At 42.5% G+C, this 23,563-nt stretch overlaps 1 protein-coding gene across 1 annotated transcript in view; it reads left to right on the forward strand.

Annotated features, from left to right (window-relative positions):
• Positions 1–23,563, forward strand: part of LOC126234877 (monocarboxylate transporter 12-like) — a 184,539-nt gene that overhangs the window by 93,983 nt on the left and 66,993 nt on the right. The window contains exon 3 of the mRNA XM_049943618.1: positions 17,248–17,412. Coding sequence (XP_049799575.1) covers positions 17,248–17,412 — 165 coding nt within the window. The remainder of the gene's footprint in view (positions 1–17,247; positions 17,413–23,563) is intronic.

Consider the following 23,563-nt stretch of genomic DNA (forward strand, 5'->3'; position numbering starts at 1 on the left):
AAGACCCTCCAGACCATTGACATAAATGTTTCTGAGGCAGTCGAAATGCTTAAAAAAACGAACGCATATTTTGAGACCTGCAGAACAGAAGAAAAGTTTGTGTATTTCTTGACGGATTCCAAAGAATTGGCTACAGAATTAGAGCTAGAAGATCTAACGTTACCACGGATAAGTGTTTTCCGGCGATGAAGTAAGAAGCCAATACACTTTACCTATGAAGGAAGGGATAAGACAATAGATGACCCAACAAAACGTTACAAGATTGAATTCTACTATTATCTATTAGATACAGTAACCAGATCTTTGGATGAGAGAGTCAATCAACTGAAAACTCATTGTGATTATTTTGATTTTCTCTCCGACATCGGCGAGCTGAAGAATGCACCTCCTGACAGCCTGGACACAAAGTGTAGAAATCTCGCAGCGATTTTGCAAGATCATGAGTCAACCGAAATTGAGGCACTTGTGTTGAGCAAAGAAATAAAAGTGCTTTCAACGTTGTTGAAACATGGAATAGGTCCAAAAGAGACTCTGAAGTTTATAGACATAATTTTTGCCCTAATCTTAACACTGCTCTGAGAATTCTCCTAACACTCCCAGTGACAGTTGCGAGTGGAGAAAGGAGTTTCTCAAAACTGAAATTGACACAGACATACCTCCGATCAACGATGAGCCAAACTTGTTTGAATGATCTTGCAACAATATCGATTGAGCACGAGCTTCCAGAGGACTTAAATTACACAGACCATGGGAAAGAGTTTGCACAAGCAAAAGCCAGTAAGGTTCGATTTGTCTAGTATTTTTTTAAATTTTTATATTATGATCAGTGTCTTGGTTATTTACTGTGTTGTTTCTTATTTTGTTCAACATTAAATAGTTATTGCAATTATTATTGTTAAAACCAAATTATCGTTAAATTGTAAATATATTTTGTTTTCCGTTGAATATATTATCTGTTCACAACCATTGAAAAATGTTTATTTACGTCAACCGGAAGTTCAGGCCACGCGGGATTGGCCAAGCGATCTCAGGCGTTGCAATCATGGACTGTGCGGCTGGTCCCGGCGGAGGCTCGAGTCCTCCCTCGGGCATGGGTGTGTGTGTGTTTGTCCTTAGGATAATTTAGGTTAAGTAGTATGTAAGCTTAGGGACTGATGACCTTAGCAGTTAAGTCCCATAAGATTTCACACAAAAAAATGGTTCAAATGGCCTGAGTACTATGCGACTTAACTTCTGAGGTCATCAGTCCCCTAGAACCTAGAACTAGTTAAACCTAACTCACCTAAGGACATCACACACATTCATGCGCGAGGCAGGATTCGAACCTGCGACCGGAGCGGTCGCTCGGCTCCAGAATGTAGCGCACAGAATGTGTGTAAATTCACAAGGCTTATTAAAATTAGCAAGATTTCTTCAATCAAGTTCGACTCCATTTCTGAGCTGCGGCCCAGCGACTGTTTTGTACAAATCTGCAGAGAATGTCACCAATCAGTCGCAATTTTTGTTTTTATTTTCCAGATCTACATATATTTCGGGCACAGTGTGGCTATTCTCAATGCTTTGAGTTATGTTTACATATATACCGTCATGCTGAAAGTAACTGTCAACATGACGGTTTGGATGTAAGCACATATTGAAAGCTTAGAGACTGGCCACTCAGTGGCCGAAACGTAGGTAGATCTGAAAAGTAAAAACAAAAATTGCGATTGATTGCTGACATTTCCTACATATTTGTTTAAATATAATTTTTTTTTTTATGGGACTCAACTGCTGTGGTCATTAGTCCCCTAGAACTTAGAACTACTTAAACCTAACTAACCTAAGGACATCACACACATCCATGCCCGAGGCAGGATTCGAACCTGCGACCGTAGCAGTCGCACGATTCCGGACTGCGCGCCTAGAACCGCGAGACCACCGCGGCCGGCGTAAATATAATTCCACAAACGTTTTGTAAAAACGGTGCTGCAACCAGGATAAGGCTCGCTGTAATAACAAGGGAACCTCCTCATCGCACCCCACTCAGATTTAGTTATAAGTTGGCACAGTGGATAGGCCTTGAAAAACTGAACACAGATCAATCGAGAAAACAGGAAGAAGTTGTTTCGAACTATGAAAAAAATAAGCAAAATATACAAACTGAGCTGTCTATGCGCAACATATGCAACATCAAGGACAATGTGAGCTCAGAAGCGCCGTGGTCCCGTGGTTAGCGTGAGCAGCTGCGGAGCGCGCCGTCCTTACTTCAAGTCTTCCCTCGAGTGAAAAGTTTAATTTTTTATTTTCAGAGAATTATCAAAGTTCAGGCACTCACACATAATCAACTTCGCTCTCCAGAATTCCAGGACATGTTCAGATTTGCTTGGACATATGCAGGATTTGACGGTCTACACACGGAAAAATTTGAAAACGTTAAAAACATACGTTTTGACAGAGCACAGGGAAAACTGTGCGACTGTGAAACTGTTGCATTCATTTGTTGCAGTTAATGTGACAAACTCTTATCTTTTCATCACTTTTATGGGAGTGATTATCACATCCACAAGAAAACCTAAATCGGGCAAGGTAGAAGAATCTTTTTACCCATTCGCCAAGTATACAAGTTAGGTCGGTCGACAACATATTCCTGTCATGTGACGCACATGCCGTCACCAGTGTCATATAGAATATATCAGACGTGTTTTCCTGTGGAGGAATCGGTTGACCTATGACCTTGCGATCAAATGTTTTCGGTTCCCATTGGAGAGGCACATCCTTTCGTCTACTAATCGCACGGTTTTGCGGTGCGGTCGCAAAACAGACACTAAACTTATTGCAGTGAACAGAGACGTCAATGAGCGAACGGACAGATCATAACTTTGCGAAAATAATGAAAGTAAACTTTTCACTCGAGGGAAGACTTGAACCAAGGACCTCTCGTTCCGCAGCTGCTCACGCTCTTGAGCTCACGGTATCCTTGGCGTTGTCTATCTTCCGCATGGACTACTCAGTTTGTATATTTTGCTTATTATTTTTCGTAGTGCCACACAACTTCTTCCGGTTTTCTCGATTGATCTGTGTTCAGTTTTTCAAGGCCTATCCACTGTGCCAACTTATAACTAAATCTGATGGGGGTGCGACGGGGAGGTTCCCTTGTAAGCAAGAATGATGGTGCATTCCACGTCATGGTGGCAGCGAGCACTCGTGGTACGGAGCCGCTGGAGACGTGGCTCAGCGGGCTCGCACCACTGGGTCTGCCAGATCCTGTGCGTCTGCTATCGAAGTCAGACAGAAACTTGCAGCTCTGTTGCTACAACGACCATGGGGAGGTTTCGATATGTGATCCCACAGAAGCGAATCTAGGAAATCTGAAAACGTAATTGCAAAGACTCGATTAGCGATAAAGCAAGTTAGTGAAATGATATGGAGGAAAAAGGTAAGGATATATCGCCAGAAGAATGTAGGGCAATATCTTCAGAGCAGAAAATGGTGTCACAGGAGTAGGTTTTGTCATGAATGGGAATGTAGGGCAGAGAATGAGCTACTAAGAATAGTTCAAGTGTTAGGATTATCCTCATTAGGATCGACTAGAATTCTATAACAGCAACAATAGATTGGGTTTATTCACATCTGCGTACGTCGCAAGCAGAAGATGAAGAGGTACAGAAAGTAGATGAGGATACTGAATGGGTATTTCAATATGTAAAGAGTGACGAGAACCTAATTAAAGTGGTTGACTGGAACGCTGTGGTAAGGGAAAGAGTACCAGACATAATTGCAGGAGATGGACTGATAGTAGTAATGATAGAGAAGAAACACTATTTGAGTGCTGTATTAAATTTCCTCTAGTAATAGCTGATAAACTGTTTCAGTAATCAGAAGGGGAGGAGTTCTACTTGGAAAAGGCGTAGAGACATAAGATATAGATTCTGAAAACAAGTCTATGTTTTAACACGTGCCGATGAGTAGATATAGCCCATGCGTCAGTTTAATAATGATGAAGAGATGGTTGAAATTTGAGAGAATCTTCAACAACAACCGTCATAGAAATAAATAGTATACCATTGTATTGTATTATATGTTAACCGCGGGCCTAGAGACGACGGAGAGGCTCCGTCCCCGCCGCAGCCGCAGTGGTCCGCAAACCCACAACGACTACCGCAGTCCACCTCTCCGCCGCCCCACACCGAACCCAGGGTTATTGTGCGCTTCGGCCCCCGGTGGACCCCCAGGGAACGTCTCACACCAGACGAGTGTAACCCCCTATATTTGCGTGGTAGAGTAATGGTGGTGTACGCGTACATGAAGAACCTGTTTGCTTAGCTATCGCCGACATAGTGTAGCTGAAGCGGAATAAGGGGAACCAGCCCGCATTCGCCGAGGCAGATGGAAAACCGCCTAAAAACCATCGACAGACTGGCCGGCTCACCGGACCTCGACACAAGTCCGCCGGGCGGATTCGTGCCGGGGACCAGGCGCTCCTTTCCGCCCGGAAACCCGTGCGTTAGACCGCACAGCTAACCGGGCGGGCAATAGTATACCATAATACTGAGCATTGATGAGGTGCATTTGAAATTCTCCAGGGCTGCAGACATTACGAAATGAATACAACAATAGTCAATTTAGTTGAAGAGGGCTCTCACAGAAGTTGGATAAACAAACATAACTACAAGGAACCTGACATTCAGACTACTTCGTAGAGTCTATGAGGCTGGAAGTCGTACCATCAGGCGACTAATTTTCGGCAGTTGCAAGCACATTTGAAGTTAAACACTTCCAAGTGCGTATTTTCCAATAGGATGTGTTGGTTGTTTGTGTTCACTGTTGCCACCTATCACAAGGTGTTTTTCAGTTGTATTTTGGTTGTGCTGTATGCGTGTGGATATTCGTTTGTTTTGTAGGTGTATATTTTATTGTGTGTGACGAGAATACTCAGGACAAATGGAGTAAAATGTTTGTAGCTAAACGGTATTTTTTTAATGTGCTTGCTAACGCCGAGGCTCGGACGTCCCGGTTTATGCAGTGTACAGATGTACAGATGGAGGGTGACAAAAATGGGATAAGATCCCAAAAACTCGTGTGTCGGATCAACCAGCAGCTTAATGTTACGAAATTTGTGCTCCAGAATGTTGTTACCTATAACCAAGAGAGTAACAAACTATAATATAGTAGTATCCATGAAAACACATTTGCTCTATAGCGAATGTGAGTCGTAATATATCCGGAAACACTTTTGTTATAATCATACAACTGAGGTTACTGCGCTAGTAAAAACAAACGAAACAAGTATGTATTATGAATATAAGTATAATTGCATAAACTGACCACATGTCCAACAAGATGATAATAATAATAATAATAATAATAATAATAATAATAATGATAATAATAACAACAATATAGGGGTGGAATTACTATATCCTCCATCATGCGCCTCCCCAGGTGGTGGATAAGGGAGCACTTCTCTGATATTGTTGGTACCTGTAAAATGCGGTGCACGGGGCAGAGCAGATCTTGCACTCAGCGAATCACGGCGGTAGTTTAAAGCTTACAAATGTTTTATAACAATTTCTGCAAGATAATTTCAAACAGTCGATTCATGATTGAAAGTACTCTAAGTAGGATTACTCCCGTTGGCAGTCTCAAAGCAAATTATCCACCACAAATTAAAGTGCAATTGGGGCAAACGATCGAGAAAATCCGAGTCTACCAGAAATCACGAACCCAGTATCAAGTCAATAGCACGAAAGTAGTCTTTTATTGGAACATTAAACATTAGCAAGCTTTTACAACCACAAAAATTGAACAAGTCATTGAATTTCAGTATGTTTACCAAATCAAACTCTTTGCCACGCAAGCAGCTAGCTTTAGGGGGGAGAACACAATGAATCCAAACGAGATACAGCTTTTAATGGTAAGTTGGTTGGTATTCAACGAGATTAGAGATCCCTCTCCTAGTAACAGGATTCATCGATTGCAGCGGAATATCCTGTCACATATTTTCGGTAAGCAAATGGGCGCTTTTAATTTTAACCCTTCGACGTGCGAATAAAAGATATTCTTTAATAAATTCCAATGGCCTAATTAATGAAGACAAAAAGGAAATCCCGACAGTGTGGAATGCTTATAGAAAGCTCTAGAGCAGTTGTCCTCAAACTGCCGCTGGCGGTCCGCATGCGGCGAGAATCAACAAGTTATGCGGCTCGCAGTTTTCAGCCGTAATGTGTAACAATATGCATCTAGGAACTAACAGCCTAATCCAAAAACGTCAGCTAACAGTGACAGATTCTTAAGAATGTAGTATTTCTGACCAGTAACAAACAAAAGTGTTTACAGAGACAAATGGTTCAAATGGCTCTAAGCACTATGGGACTTAACATCTGCCGGCCGAGGTGGCCGAGCGGTTCTAGGCGCTTCAGTCGTGAACCGCGCTGCTGCTACGGTCGCCGGTTCGAATCCTGCCTAGGGCATGGATGTGTGTCATGTCCTTAGGTTAGTTAGCTTTAAGTACTTCTAAGTCTAGGGGACTAATGACCTCAGAAATTAAGTCTCATAGTGCTCAGAGCCATTTTGTAGTTAACATCTGAGGTCATCAGTCCCCTAGACTTAGAAGTACTTGAACCTAACCAACCTAAGGACATCACACACATCCATTCCCGAGGCAGAATTCGAACCTGTGACCGTAGCCTACAGCAGCGCGGTTCCCGACTGAAGCGCCTAGAACCGCTCCTCCACAGCGGCCGGCGTTTACAGAGACAGTAGAGGAGTAAGTACAAATGTGCAATACGGGTAGTAATATGAAATACTATGGTTTCTTGTCTTGTAAGGACTGTACTCAAGTGAGCTGGTTGAAAACTACGTTCGGCAACTGTGGAGTGCTTTCGGATGCGTTCTTTTTTCAGTTGGCAGCCATTGCGAGTGAATAAACATGTTTTAACGAATTCACTAGTCGGAATATTTCTTGTAGGTTGGTAGATTTCAGTTTCAGTCATGTCAAAATGCATTAATAGTTGCTGTACTTCGTAAATAGACTCTTAGCTCACGCATTAAGCTGTAAAACGGTGTGTTTGTTGCCTATTTAAATTTCATTTTCGATTTTATTAGTTTTTCTGAATTGCAGTGTGGCTGTGTCACTAATATGAAATGCTAGTATTCCGTATTTTGCCCCAGTATTTCATGTTTGTACCATACTTTCACAAACTGTTTTATTTATGGGTATTGCTTCAGAAATAACTTCACGAGCTCAAAAGCAGTAGAATTAATCAGCTATGCAAACAGCAAATAAAAATATTGGAGACAAGAAAATGGGCTTCCTGAAGACAGCTAAAACTTTGCAATTTCCCAGGGCCACTCTTTTTAGGCTACTAAAAGTCATACTTACCAGGTGATTTTGCCACAAAGACAAAATTTGGGCGAAAAACTGTTCTACCTCCCGAACAAGTACAACAGATGATTCAATATAGCATGAAAATGGAACCTATCCAGAATTAATTTTTCGGTGAAGGGCTGGAAGAAGGTGGTTACGCCTTTTCTTGCAACGGTACGAAAATGATATTTCGACCAGAAAACACACAGCAACCTCATTTTGCAGATCTCTAGGTTTCACAACAGAAAATGCGGCAATATTTTTCTCTATGCTTTCAGAAGAGATGGAGAAAAAACGATTTCCACCAGACAGATAGAGCCGGCCGCGGTGGCCGTGCGGTTCTGGCGCTGCAGTCCGGAACCGCGAGGCTGCTACGGTCGCAGGTTCGAATCCTGCCTCGGGCATGGGTGTGTGTGATGTCCTTAGGTTAGTTAGGTTTAAGTAGTTCTAAGTTCTAGGGGACTTATGACCTAAGATGTTGAGTCCCATAGTGCTCAGAGCCATTTGAACCATTTTTGAACCAGACAGATCATAGAATGTCGACGACATTGTTCTAAGCACTGTTCGGGGCAAAGTTGTCCAACGTCGTTGCAAGAAAGGGAAAGCGACAAGTAGCAGCCATCTCTTATGCAGAGCACTGATTACTTGTGACCGTTGCCACCTACATGAGTGCTACAGGAAACTTTGTCCCGTCCATGATGATATTCACTAGGAAGAACTGCGGCAGGCCGGCCGGAGTGGCCGTGCGGTTCTAGGCGCTACTGCCTGGAGCCGAGCGACCGCTACGGTCGCAGGTTCGAATCCTGCCTCGGGCATGGATGTGTGTGATGTCCTTAGGTTAGTTAGGTTTAATTAGTTCTAAGTTCTAGGCGACTGATGACCTCAGAAATTAAGTCGCATAGTGCTCAGAGCCATTTTGAACTGCGGCAGTCAGCTAACAAGAAGTGCCCCACCTGGGTCCGTTCTTGTCTGCCATCTCTCTATACAGATTCAGACCAGCTCTTCATTGATTGATTTCAACATTTATTGAGAAAGGTGAAGTCAACAGCAGAATCATCGGTGGTTCTGATTCTGGATGGGCTTTATAGCCACACAAGAAATTTGGATGTTATAAATCTCGCATGCGAAAAACATGTCAACATGCCTCCTCATGTTTCCCACAAGATGCAGCCGCTGCATAGGACTTTCATGAGTCCTTTTGAAAGGTACGACTACGACTATAGATGGGAGAAAATGCACGCCCAGTAGCAAACATGGACATCACCAAACTGTTGGAGAAGGCTTACCTCAAATGCCAGACAAGAGAGATAGCAGTAAATGGGTTTAGGGTGACAGGAAAGTACCCATTAAAGGCTCATACTTTCACGGATGCAGATTTCATTGCCAGAAATGAAGGAAAGATTGAGGATTTTCCCAATGATCCAGTCAATGAACCACCTGTAGGAACTGTGACTTCTAAAAATGGAAAGGCTACTGTTGAAGTCGAGGCAGCATCCTCCGTCACATCTGAAAGTACACCTTGGCAAATCTGACCCGTTCACTAATAAAGAATTAGCCAGGCACCAGGGAAAAAAAGCAAGAATAAATATATAACACGTCAGCCTCAGTTGCAAATAGAAACCATTCTTTACCTAGGTTTCAGCCAAAATAATTTGGCCTTCATCAGAAAGTATTGACACTAAACTATTGCATGCCAAAATCTGGCCATGTCAGGTATAAAACTATAGCGCTATAATACCCAGTCATAAATCTACATTACTTAGCTGAAGAGAAAACGCGTTCTATAGAATAATTCACATTTAGCGAGGAAAATTATCTTTTATGCAAGATATGGAAACGACTTACTCTTCATAATTAACGGTTCTCAACATGAGATAGAGCAAATTTTTACAACTTTTAATAAAAACCAGGAGAAAATAAGCTTTACGCTGGAAAATGAATCTTGCAATAGAACTTTGAATTAGTTAGACCTAAATTTGGCAATAGAGGACAACCGTATTAGGTTCAACATTTTTCGGAAAAATACCTTTTCTGATAATATCATACTCTACGCACACCCCCAAGCCCACAAAATGACCTTCTTCCATTCTTGCATACTCCGAGCGCTCGCCATTTCTCTTTCAGCAGACGCAATGGAGAACGAGTTACAGGTCCTAGAAGTTATCGCCTATAATAATGGATGTAAACCAGAAATTGTGATACAGCTCTTTAACAAGAAAACAGGTAGAAAAAGAACTGCGACCTCATCTACACTAGGTGTCGCACCAGAGGATAACTGCACTAGATTTATTTCTATTCCCTTCGTAGGCAAAGTATCCTATAAAATAGGGCGACTCTCAAAGAGCCACGGCTTTGAGATTGCATATTTTACGAATAACAGCCTCAAAAAGAGCTTGGTCCACTCGTTAAAGAATACTAATGCCAAATTATCTGGTTCTGGGCCATACAAAATCACCTGTAGTGAATGCCCGAGTTATTACATCGGCCAGACAGGGAGAGCCGTCTCAGCTCTTGTTCAATTAGCCCATGCTCCTAATCCACCAAATAACAAAGAGAAATTAATTTACCAGGTTAAAGGCACTAGGCTTGACGTCCTTGACAAGTTGCAGATCTTAAAACACCTGTTGTTTGATGAAGAAAACCTACTTAATGACCAGTTACAATGAGAAATAAGAACTGGTTCAAATGGCTCTGAGCATTATGGGACTTAACATCTGTGGTCATCAGTCCCCTAGAACTTAGAACTACTTAAACCTAACCAACCTAAGGACATCACACACATCCATGCCCTAGGCAGGATTCGAATCTGCGACCGTAGCGGTCACGCGGTTCCAGACTGAAGCGCCTAGAACCGCACCGTCACACCGGCCGGCGAAATAAGAACTTTTTCGAAGGTTTTCAACCTTTGCTTCACCGGCCCTGATGTTACGTTGCCTTTGCAGTCGCCGACGTCTGACGAATAGTCATGTATTCAAAATTGAGGAATAATTTTGCCGAGTAATAGCTAGTCTTCTATACAGGCTCCGAATCCGTTATAGGGGTCTCGTTCTCCTCGGAAGTAAGTTCGGTTATATATTACGCCATTAACAGTTTTAATGGTTATATTAATCCAATTCCTAACGTAAAGGTAGCTACAGTTATGCATCTATATTTCCACGCGCATACGCATGCCCGTCAGCGGTGCTCGGTACACAGCTGCTCGCCGCGCTTAGTTGCGGCGCAGCCCTCGCGGCCTACCGACCTCGTCCGCGCAGTGGGGCCTGCCGTTTCTCTTCAGCTAAGTAACGTAGATTTATGACTGGGTACTACGGTGCTGTAGTCTTATACTTGACATGGACAAACTTTGGCATGCAATAGTTTAGTGTCACTGGCTTCTGAAGAAGGCCAAATTATTTTGGCTGAAACCTGGGTAAAGATTGGTTTCTATTTGCAACTGAGGCTGACGTGTTGTACTTTTAATTATCACAGCGATGTTAAAAATTCTTGAAAAGCAAGATCTTCAGCAGTCCTAATGTCTTCTTCATACAACGAAACTCTGGAAGTATAGACGGTAGCAACGCATATACCTGCGACAAAGAAGCAGAGGCCGTCAAAGCCTGGGAAACAAGAATCATCTGACTCTGGGGATTGTGTTTACAGTGTGAGAGATGATTCGTCCGTCCTCAGCAGCGTTCCGGACCACAGCGTAGCCACTAATATAGATGCCGATTGTCTCTTTTGCTCAGGCAAACTTTCGCAGGACAAGGCAGAGAAGAATGGGTGATGTGTCTAATGAGCGAAATGCGCGCGCACTCTGAATGCGCAGGTTACGACAAAAGACTGTATGTGAGAGAATTTTGCAAGTAAGATTACTTAGAGTAAGGAATTTAATATGTAAAAATTGTATATTTCGTGTGTTTTTCTATTGTGTTATTATGTTTTACAGTGTTTTCTTTGACAATGAGTTATTAGCTTTTCCATTACTTGTTTTAACTTTAACACATTTGAGACGAATGGACTGCTCCATATTTGTGCCCCACAAGCTCAAGAGACAAAAATATCGTACTTCGCGTTATGTCTAATTTAGTAAAGTTACTAACGTAGTATGTATGCTGAATGTCAAAAATGAGAAATATATGCACGAAAAACAAAATGGTATTCAATTTTTGTACCACTTCCTCTAATGTTTTAATTTTAATTGACGTTGGTGGTTTCGGCCGTGAGCTAAGTCACGCTGCCTACTTACATCAGGTACAGGGGGTGAAGTAACGCAGCCACTACTCTGTTAGAGACTGTGACAGGTGATATGTTTTCTTGTTTTTCCTCCAGTACTGACAACTTACGGGTGTGCTTGAGTCGTATCTATCAGTTGCAATACTACAAATTTCAAACGGAAGCAACATGGATTCGAGAATGCGTGTTATAGAGACGGTCATCTACAAGTGCCGTAATGTTTGTTGCGAGGAATATGAAATTAAAATAATGTTGTTGTAATACAAAGCAATGGTAGAAGTTATATATTGCTCAAACATTGAATATACATCTGTGATCATGTCTCTGTTTCATAATACATTTAAATATAATTACAATACTCATTTTAATTAATAAATCATCCTGTTACACAGACAATACAACAAAGTTTCGTCAGGCTATTACAGTCTCACAGCTTTGGTGTCGCTGAGGGTGACAGAGAAAAGCCGACGCGAATTGTTTCGAATGATCCCGACTTTTTACGATCAGTGCTTGGGGCGAGCGGGCAGCATATCGTACTCTTGCTATAGCTGTCTATTGGTAGCTCGTAATATACTAACTTACGTAGGCTATCAAATAATAATAAGATTGATACATATGTGGCCCCTGGTTCCGCCGTAAAATATCAGTATTGCCTCTTAACCAAAAACGTTTGACGAGCGCTGCTCTAGAGCATGAAATGTCTTAAATTACAATATCTAAGAAAGCTGTTTGGGGACTTCATTGCGCAGACAGTAGGACAGAAAAATGCAGAAAAAGCGTTGGAAAATACCCACTCACCGCAAAAGAACGAATGAGAATGGACAACGGCTCATGGAGCTGGGCAATGAATCTGACGCGGAGTTAACGTCCACAACCTGTAAAAACTCCCAAGAAGCCAGGTTATATGGAAATCGTCAAATCCACTTTTAGCAGCATTTCACACTGACATTGTGGTCATCTCTTTTCAATATGAAAAGGAAGTGACGAATGTTCATGTTAAGAAAGGAGCAAATATAGAGCCATACCATTACCTTACCACTATAAAAACACAGAACGGGAAAAGCAGCGAAAGATAGCTGTTATTTACCGAAACTAGAATATTGGTGAAAATTTTAATTTAGAAGTGGTACGAATCACAGTTGACTACGTGTGGTTGGGCCGACAGACCAACTGGAAGGCATAGGACACGGCATTTAAGGACGATTTGCAAGTTAACTAAGGTAACAGTTTCGTTCTTGTTTCCATAAGAGCCTTGACAGAAAGGTGCATGTCAAAAATTGAATAAAATTATAAAATATAGAATTGTGGTATACCGATTATTACATAATAGCTTTGCATTATGATTTTATTGTCAAGATACACACTTACACTGTAAAATTGCATCAGCGTCAGCAAGATAAAGGAAATGACAAAATGATGCGGTCATAAACATTTTTGTTAAAATTCAGTTTATATCAAATGTTTGAAATACCCATCGTCTACAGAAACACATAGTTGCAGTCGCTGGTGCCAAGGATGTCTGGACAGAAGAGATTCCTCTTTACAGAGCTATCGTACTAGCGTCTTACACTATTACAGTCACACTTCGAAGAGCGAAGATCATGACGATATCTCTGTTACTAATACATGTCTGAAAAGAGACTATACTTTCGTTTAGTGACGACTTTTTGACAGCTCATCTGGGTGAAAACAGAAATGGGATAGCACAAATATTTCTGAATATAAGTGCTGAATTTATATGAGGTGAACAACTTAGCTGAATCACTATGTGTAATTTCGTGACCTTTACCTCGTTTTCTTTCATTTTGTTGTAGGTTCTTGGTCTGATACTGCTCTGCCTGTATTACTTGCACTGTATCTAATAAGTATATGTCACGTGTTTGTAATAGTATTTTCCTCAGTTTTGCTGTGCCCTATTCACAAAATAGTTTTTCTTGTGTTTCGTCTTCATATAGTGCATGAAGTGCAGATGGAAATACAGTACAATAAACAAATACGTATCTCAAAACAGAGAAACACAACCAGCAAAACATTTATGCCACCTATCAGTGGATATTAATAGGCGGTGTGTTAGTTCACCCTTCGCCTTTATGAAGGCTTGAGGAACACATTGAATGTTGTGCCTGAACGTCTGTGGAGGAATGGCAGCCCATCTTCCATCAAGACTGAAACCAGAAAAGATAGTATGATGTAGGACGCGGGGGATTAGGGCAAAGTCAACGTTCTGACTCGTTCCAAACGTCAGGATTCCTGGCAGGTCAGTCCATTTCAGAAATGATGTGATTTTCTAGTATGTGGAATGTAAACAGAAAATTCATCTCATATATTCCAAGATGGATATTCTACGTATATGGAGATGGGACTGTTTATCCTGAAACATGGTTGTGCTCTCCTGGAAAACAAAATAAAATTCAGCACAACTGTGTATTCATGTCATGAGTCATGAATAACCTGTTAAATGTGTTCATTTCCTTCCACATCCAACACAAGTGTGTATTCATGTAATCAATCATGAATAACCTGTAAAATGTGTTCATATCTTTCCAAAATAAGCGTTTTCTTAAACCCAATGAGAGAATCAAATTCTAACTACAAAAACACTCTCACACCGAAACACCACCTCTTCCGTGATCATTGGTGATACTGCACATGATGGCAAGTAACGTTCACCAGGTATTCGACAAACCCAAACACTTCCATCGGGAGGACGACGTTTCAAATCCCCGTCCGACCATCAAGATTCAGGTTTTCTATGATTTCCCTAAATCAGTTCGGCAAATGATGAAATGGGTCCTCTGATAGAGGATGGCTGAGTTTCTTCCTAATCCTTCTCTGTTTGAGCTTGTCCTCCGTCTGTAATGACGGGAAGTTAAATACGTCTAAATCACTCGTTTCCAGTTATCCACTCTCCGTTGACGTCTCTCTTTGCACCAGCTCAAACGTCGGTCAGACTGACTTCAGGAATGTGTGGGTTATGAGGAACAGCTCGATCATTCTAAGAGGGGTGTTCACTAACTAATGCTGCAGACCAGTTTCCTAGGCAAATTTGGGTTGAAAATAGGCAGAATTTGCTGAGTAACGTCGTGGAATATTCTCGCTTCAGCCCCTACAGTTTCATGAATTTCAAATGGATGGCAGTGCTATATGTAGTCTTCAAATGACGTCTTTAACGAAGGTGCGTTCCAAGCAAAGAGCTGTCATTGATTTTGTTTTGGCAGAAATCAGAGCATTACAGATATTCATAGGCACTTGACGATGTCTACGTAGATCTGACAGTGAACAAAAGCACGGTAAGCCGTTAGGCAAGGCGTCTGTCATGATTGCAACAAGGTCGCTCCAATGTGTCCTAAATCCCGCGTGACGACTGGTCGGAAACAGCTGTCACTCCTGCAACGATGGAACGTGCGAACACCCTCATTCGAGTTGGTCTACGAATCAGAATCAAACACTGCGCTGCTCAGCTGGACGTCTCTGTAGGTAGCACCAGTTGGGGTACTCAATAGGGTGTGCCCCACGAAACAGAAGACGATAAAGAGCAACGAACGACCATCTGTGAGGAATTGCTTATGAGGCTGATCGTGACAATTTTCGCCGAACTTGGTAACAGGTGATGAAGCGGAAACAAAACGGCAATCCATGGAATGGCGCCACACAACATTCGCTTCGAAGAAAAAGTTCAAAGCCGCACCCTCATGCATTAAAGTCTGGAGCTCTGAAAGAGCTACGCTGTTTGATGTCGCCCCTCTTGGTGCAACGATCAACTATGAAGTGTGAAACTGAAGAAACGACTTTAGCGTGTTCGTCGCCACAATCATGCAAACGAACATTCTCCATGACAACGCACGGCCTCACCCAAGTCTATTCACCTGAGAGGAGCTCACAAAACTTCTTTAGACTGTTCTTCCTCATCCACTCCACATCCCAAATGTTGCACCTTCCTATTTCCATCCGTTTGGCCAATGAAATATGCACTCCGCGGAGAGCAGTTCTTGGATGCTGGGGATATTACTGATGCAGCAAGAGCTGGCTTCGACGTCGACCAGTAGAATGGTACCATACGGGCATACAGGCCCTCACAGTATGAAGGTGTAAAGCCGTGCATTTAACGGAGACTGTGGTGAAAAACTGAGTTTTGTAGCCGAAAGAGTGGGGAATAATTTGGTGTATTGGAATCCTCAATAAAACCAGCTCGGAACACGAATGAAAATGAGTTGTATTACGTCTAGAACTTCATTTGTACCCTATTCTTTTCAAGTGCCTGCGGAAAGTGATTGTGCTAGCTGGACTGCTGGAAGTACTTTGAAACTCAAGTACAACCAAAGCTCCACAATGTTCGACAGTGTATTCAGTATATGATGTGGCGCCACTAGACAGTGGGAATGAAGTGTGGGACCAACTGAATTGATACAAATTCGAGAATAGACTTTATATTAAACAACTATTTTTAAAGTACAGAATGTGTTGCAATAACTTGGCAGATCTCTTGTTGGGGCTTCTCAGCAAACCCAGTTTAACTTGAGCAGAAGTAAGTAACAGATTAAACAAGATCAAATACAATAATAATAGAAAAAAGTGGTTCTCAACGAATTTAACTCAAACTCTAAGAGTTTGAAGGCGACTTAGCAACTGTTTAAACACGTAGCTTAAAGCCAGAGCCATGTTAAAATACGGCATCATGCTTTTAACGAAAATTAGAACAGAACTTTGAAATGATTAAGGAATCTGAGAATTTAATAAAATAGTTTTAAAAACCAAAGATTTTTAAAAAGTAGCTTCCCTTTTAGAAAGAACATCATCGTTTCCGGATTTGAGTGCCATACAATTTTACTCAAACGTGGCTGCTATGAAACATCCACCTATTACATTTGCAGACTGGCAGTACAGTTTGTTGGGTATGTATCCATCGTTGTCCACGCACAAAAGTGTCTATCAAAATTAACTACTCAAAATGGTTCAAATGGCTCTGAGCACTATGGGACTTAACTTCTGAGGTCATCAGTCCCCTAGAACTTAGAACTACTTAAACCTAACTAACCTAAGGACGTCACACACATACATGCCCGAGGAAGGATTCAAACCTGCGACCGTAGCGGACGCGCGCTTCCAGACTTTAGCGCCTAGAACCGCTCGGCCACTCCGGCCGGCAATTAACTACTACTCAAAGGTTTTTCTGGAACGATTCAGTATCAGACACATGACACAACAACATGTTAACAACGGCAATCTATTTGAACTTAGATTCAGTATTACCTAGGGGTGGTTGGACACGTTTGATCAGATACTGTAGCTATGAAAATAGACTATGCTTTCTTTGATCAGGACTTTTTCGGAGTTTCTCTGGTCATAAGCAGAACTACGACATTAAACGATTCCGAAAATAGCTGAATCACTGTGTAATTTTGTGATCTTTCTTTCCTCTGTTAATTTTCGTTACAGGTTTTTAGTCCCATACTGCAATGCCAGTTTGAACTGCGCTATGTAAAATTATTTTGCTATGCATTATCAGTAAGATAATCTTTGCTTGTGTTACGAGTAGGTCCTCATTTAGCACGCTAAGATCAGATTGAAATACAACGCATTAAGGAAGTAAGCGCCTCATGTGGGATTTGCAAAAGCAACAAAACACACACTAGCTTCAGTGTGGCCGCGGCGTGTGAGTCGTGCTGTGGAAGGCTGCCGCTGTGTTTCAGCTACGGACTGCTGCTGGGGGCTGCGAGCGGCCTGGTGCGGGAGACGGCGTCGCTGACGCTGGGACACTACTTCCGGCGGCGCCGCGAGTTCGTCGAGATGCTGATGCAGGCGGGCGCCGGCGCGGGGATCGCGCTCTTCTCCGTCTTCTACTGGGAGGCCATCGGGTGAGTCTCGCAAGTTTAGCGGCGCTTCATGAGGGCAGGGGGGGTCATGAACGGCCCCCACCTCTCAACACTCCAAACAACATTTTACTAGGACCACGTCAGTATAACTTATTTATTTCACTTTTTCTTCTTCTTCGATCAAAAATTTTTCACTTTCTCACAACTATATCTTCTCACCTCCTCTGACCATGTGGCACCTATTGTTTTTCTGTTCGTGTTAGCCTCTTGATGACCTTCGTTTTCCTTGCTTGTAACAGCGTCCTTGTCTTGGCTCCCCAGACTTTTTCTTTGTTTTCCTCTTTTGGAAGAATGTGTCTACTGCTTTGTTGATATGTCTTCCTCCATTCTCTCTAGGTGTCCTTAAGGGTAACACATCTTTTCCTCGTCTCGTCTGTTATTTTAGGGCAGAAAGAGTGTATTTCCTTATTTGATCTCAACACCGATTGCCATTATCGTTCTCGACTGGACTTAACAAAAAAATGGTTCAAATGGCTCTGAGCACTATGGGACTCAACTGCTGAGGTCATTAGTCCCCTAGAACTTAGAACTAGTTAAACCTAACTAACCTAAGGAAATCACAAACATCCATGGCCGAGGCAGGATTCGAACCTGCGACCGTAGCGGTCTTGCGGTTCCAGACTGCAGCGCCTTTAGCCGCACGCCCACTTCGGCCGGCGGACTTAACATTTTTTGCATCTAATGCTCTAGTATTCTTATAAAACTAGTTTTTAGACCCACAGAGCTCTTACGGTTTTACAACTCTATACAAACATAAATTGTAAATCAAAACATGTATACAGACGTTAAAACTAACAAGCAATATGCTTTGAAATCACGATGGATGTAGGCTGAACGTGTAGAACAATGATTGAGCAACCGATATCAATAGTGTTGTGGCGTGCTGACGTCAGTCTACAAAGTAAGGCCATGGACCAAACACGACTAACATTCGAATAACGACAGAGGATTAGCAGATGGTACTGGAAGGTCGAGAACATCAATGAAGTGCAAAGACATTGGATATAGTGATATGGAACTGTACTACCAAAATGTGTAAGTCTCACTTGCCGTCTCAATAAGTTCGAAAATGCTGGAACAATTTTAGATGTGTACGAGGGAAGATCAGGCCGCCCGCACAGAGAACAGGTGAAGAGTATTCCGCTCAGATGTTAGACGCATTCACAGCTTCACTGCAGAAGTCAACACAAAAATATGTACACGAAACAGGCGTGTGTAGGGCAAGCATAAGTCGTATTTTGCTCAGAATAAAACAGAAATCGTACAGTCCGCAGTTGTTACTCGCATTGAATGAGGACATAAGAAGTCATTTTAGTGAATGGTACCTCGCGCAAGATGGACATAAAACTAATTTTGTTCCAAAGTGGTGTGTTCTGCCGAGGCACAGATTAAATCTAATGACACTGGAAGCGGGCATGACTCTGTGTACTGGGCCCCGTGAATCCACTTGTTTATGTCGAGCGTGTGGTCAATGCTCCGGGACTTGACGTCCGGTTTGGGTTATCGTCAAGGAGACTGACCGGAACTCTCTTCTTCGAAGGTACTATTACCGGCAGGAGTTACCTGGAGATGCTGGACTCATTAATTTTATCTTGCATTCGTGCTTTGTTTGGTGATGAACCTTTTCCTTCCAACAACATACCGTTCCACTCCATTTTCATAGGAACGTGGTCGTCTGTCTGCATAACAATGAGCCAGTTCGTGTACAGTAGTGTACAGTAGAGAGCCAAGCACAATGGCAGAACTGTACCATGAAACTGAAACGGGTTGTTATGTAATTCCTGTAGCTAATCTGGAAGATATGACCTTGAATGTACGGCTACTGCTCAGAAGTATTTGCAGGCAGGCCGTTTGCATTTTGAACACTTACTACAATTACTTCACTTTGAGTCATTGTTATACTGATAGTAAGGTATAAGATTATGTTTATCAAATCTGTGTATATCATTTTTGTTTTACCCCTTATACATATCCAGGGATCACAGACCCCGCAGACCACGCGCTGCTTCCATAGGCTGCCTACATCCCTTTCTGTTTTGTGCTCTGTGCCTCCAGGTGTCTTCAGTCCCCAAGGCTGCCAGGTCCTTCGCCGGGTTGTCCATCCAGCGCTGCCTCGGCCGTCCTATGAGGTTCAAAATGGTTCAAATGGCTCTGAGCACTATGGGACTCAACTGCTGTGGTCATAAGTCCCCTAGAACTTAGAACTACTTAAACCTAACTAACCTAAGGACATCACACACATCCATGCCCGAGGCAGGATTCGAACCTGCAACCGTAGCGATCGCGCGGTTCCAGACTGTAGCGCCTAGAACCGCTCGGCCGCCAAGGCCGGCTTCTATTTTCTGTTCGGTTATAATTTTTTCCGGCACACAATTCAATAATGATGGTGACAAGCCGTCTCCTTGTCTGACTTGTGATACAGTTTAGAGGGGACAAGAAATTGTTCCAAGAAATTTAACTTTAGGAACTGTTTTTGAAATAGTTTGTTTTACTGAGGATTAGCCCACGTTGAGTGCAGCCTTGCTGGCTGTAGAAAACAGAAATGACTAAACCGGCTAATTATTATTATTATTATTATCTACCTGCAGCCGGTGTATAAGACCAGAATCACATTTTATACGTCAGTTCAAAACTTTGAATAATGTCAATTAAAAGCCTTCTTTGAGAAAATACATTTCTCCTTCCATTTAATCAGGCACCGATATTTCTACACCTACATCTGTATCTACATGACTACTCTGCAATTCACACTTAAGTGGCTGGCAGATGGTTTATCGAACCACTTTCGTATTATTTCTCTAATATTCCATTTTCGAACGGTGCGCAGGAAAAACTTAAATCTCTCCGTGAGATTTCGAATTTCTCTTACTTTATTACGATAATTATTGCTCTTTATCCATATGAGAGCGCCAATAGAGTATTTTCTCATTGTTGTTGTTGTTGTGGTCTTCAGTCCTGAGACTGGATTGATGCAGCTCTCCATGCTACTCTATCCTGTGCAAGCTTCTTCATCTCCCAGTACCTACTGCAACCTACATCCTTCTGCATTCTAAGGAGAAAATTGGTGACTGAAATTTCGTGAAAAGGTCACGCAGCAACGAAGGTAATGATCGTCACCCCAATTCGTGTATCACATACGTGACGCTCACTCTCCCCTATATTGCGTTAGGACATAACTAGCTGTCCTTTTTTGTACTTTTTGGACGTCCTCTGTCAATCTTATCAGTTAAGGATCCCATACCTCACAGCAGTACTCCAGCTGTGAACAGACAAGCGTAGTGCAGGCATTCTCTTTAGTGGCTCTGGTGCAGTCTCTACCTATACTACCAATGAAACGCAGTCTTTGGTTCGCCTTACCCACGACATTATCTATGTGATCGTTCTAATTTAAGTTGTTCACAATTATAATCCCTAGGCATTTAGCTGAGTTGGCAGCCTTTAGGTTAGTGTGAGTTATCGTGTAACCTAAATTTACTGGGTTCCTTTCAGTGCTCATGAGGATGACTTCATATTTTTCATTACTTAGACTCAACTGCCACTTTTCGCACCAGATATCTTTTCTAAACCAATCTGCAACAGGTTTTTATCTTCTGATGATTTACTAGACGGCGAACGACAGCAGCATCCGCAAATAATACAAGAGGGCAGCTTAGATTCTCTCCAAGAGTAGACATAGCAGAGGGCCTACAAGAATCCAGTAGCACAATTGCAAATATAAACCATAGACAAGCAGTTTGATTAGAAGCCACTTGTAAGGAGTGGTATCAAAAGCCTTTTGGTAAGATATAAAGACTGAGTCAATTTGAGATTCCTGATGATAGCACTCATTACTTCGTTAGAAAAAATGGTTCAAATGGCTCTGAGCACTATGGGACGTAACATCTGAGGTCATCAGTCGCCTGTAACTTAGGATTCGAACCTGCGACCGTAGCGGTCGCGCGGTTCCCGACTGAAGCGCCTAGAACCGCTCAGGTGGCCGGCGTACTTTGTTAGTATAAACAGTTAGTTGGGTCGTACACGAGCGATATTTTCTGATTTGTGCTGACTATATGTCAATAGATCGTTTTCTTAGATGTAACGCGTAGTATGCGAACACAGTACATGTTCGAAAATCTTCTTACAATTCTACGTCAGATATGCGAGTGTAATTCAGCGATTTACTCCTATTTCCTTTCTTGAGTATTGTTGTGACCAACTTTCCAGTCGTTAGGCATAGATTTTTCACCGACCGAGCGGTTGTGTATGATTGGTAAATGTGGGTCTAGTATATCAGATAGTCTGAAAAGAACACAGTCGTGTAAGTTTCGAATAAAATATTAGTGGTGTGCTGCTAGACACTGTTACGTACATTAATTACGTAGGTGCAACGTTTCACAGCGACATGAAATGGAAAGAGTACGTCTTCATGATTGTAGGTAAGGCGAATGGCCGACTTAAAAAAAAAAAAAACCTTCAGGGAGGCGTAATTCACGTACAAAGGTGCCCGCGTCCAAAACACTTTTTCGACGCATTCCTGTGGTACTGCTACAAAGTTTAGGATTTCCACCAGGTCTATTTAAAAGGCGACGTAGTAACAATTCAGAGGCTTATAGTACTTTCGTAACCGGTAGGCTCGATAATCATGCGACTTCTGCATGAATGCTCCGTGAACTCAAATGGGAATCCCTGAAGGGAAGAAGATGTGCTATAGACTGCAGAACAATTGTACCACTTACTCGCGGTAGTTAAGTGTTTGCCTGCGGGGTATGGCTTCCAAGAAGATATGCGTCCCCTGTACCCACACAGTTGTTGTGACGCTGCCTGTACCTAGAATGAAATACGGAATTCCATTTTAACCTACACACACACAAAAAGCTTTGCATCACCTCGGTTCCGAGAGTTCGGGAACCTGTACAGGAAACTGAAATAGAGATCAACAATACATCATTTCCGCCCCTTTTATTGTTCATGAAAAGCACACATACAGCGAGACCTTCATAGATGGTGGTCCAGATTGCTTTACACACCGGTCCTGTAATACCCAGTAGCAAGTTATCTTGCACGGATGCATGACTTTATTCGTCGTGGCATACTATCCACAAGTTCCTCAAGGTACTGTTGGTCCAGATTGTCCCACTCCTCAACGGTGGTAGTACCCCTAAGCGAGGCATGTCTCGACAGTTCCTGTCTCTCCTCCATGTCCGAACAACATCGTTTTGGTTCACTCCGAGACGCCTGGACACTTCCATTGTTGAGAGCCATTCCTGGGGCAAAGTAACAATGCGGACGCGATCGTACCCCGGTATTGACCGTCTAGGCATGGTTGAACTACAGAAAACACGAGCCGTGTTCCTCCTTCCTGGTGGAATGACTGGAACTGATCGGCTGTCGGACACCCTCCCTCTAATAGGCACTGCTCATGCAAGGTTGTTTACACCTCTGGGCGTGTTAGTGACGTCTCTGAACTTTCAAAGGGACTGTGTCTGTATTCCAGTATCCATAGTCAACGTCTATCATCAGGAGTTCTGGGAACTGGGGTGATTCAAAACTTTTCTTGATTTGTGTATTTTATCATTTGATGGCGACGTACATCTTAAGTGAACACGGCTGCAAGGGAAGCAGCCACGTTCTTTTATTCTTTTTCTTCTGCTTTGACCTTCGAAAGGTATTAACTCTAGTGCTTTTGTTCTGTAACTAGGTGGGTAGTTCAAATGGCTCTGAGCACTATGGGACTTAACTACTGAGGTCATCAGTGCCCTAGAACTCAGAACTACTTAAACCTAACTAACCTAAGGACATGACACACATCCATGCCCGAGGCAGGATTCGAACCTGCGACCGTAGCGGTCGCACGGTTCCAGACTGTAGAGCCTAGAACCGCGCGGCCACCCCGGCCAGCTAACTGGTGGGTGAAGCGGCATTTTAACAATGGCTTTTACAACTACGACCTCATATCCATTATTGATGAAATCAAAGCGTGTAGTATTGTTTCAAAATAATGTCTACGATATATAAAAACGCAATTAAATACTCTAGACTATGGTAGACAGTCATCTAATTTGATTTTCGTGGGACAGCAGGACTGTGCCAGCTGTAAACACACGCCGTTCTATCTCGTCGCTCACAGCTTTCTATATATCCATATCTATCTATC

Source organism: Schistocerca nitens, chromosome 2, assembly GCF_023898315.1.
Source record: "Schistocerca nitens isolate TAMUIC-IGC-003100 chromosome 2, iqSchNite1.1, whole genome shotgun sequence".
Classification (NCBI taxonomy): Eukaryota; Metazoa; Arthropoda; class Insecta; order Orthoptera; family Acrididae; genus Schistocerca; species Schistocerca nitens.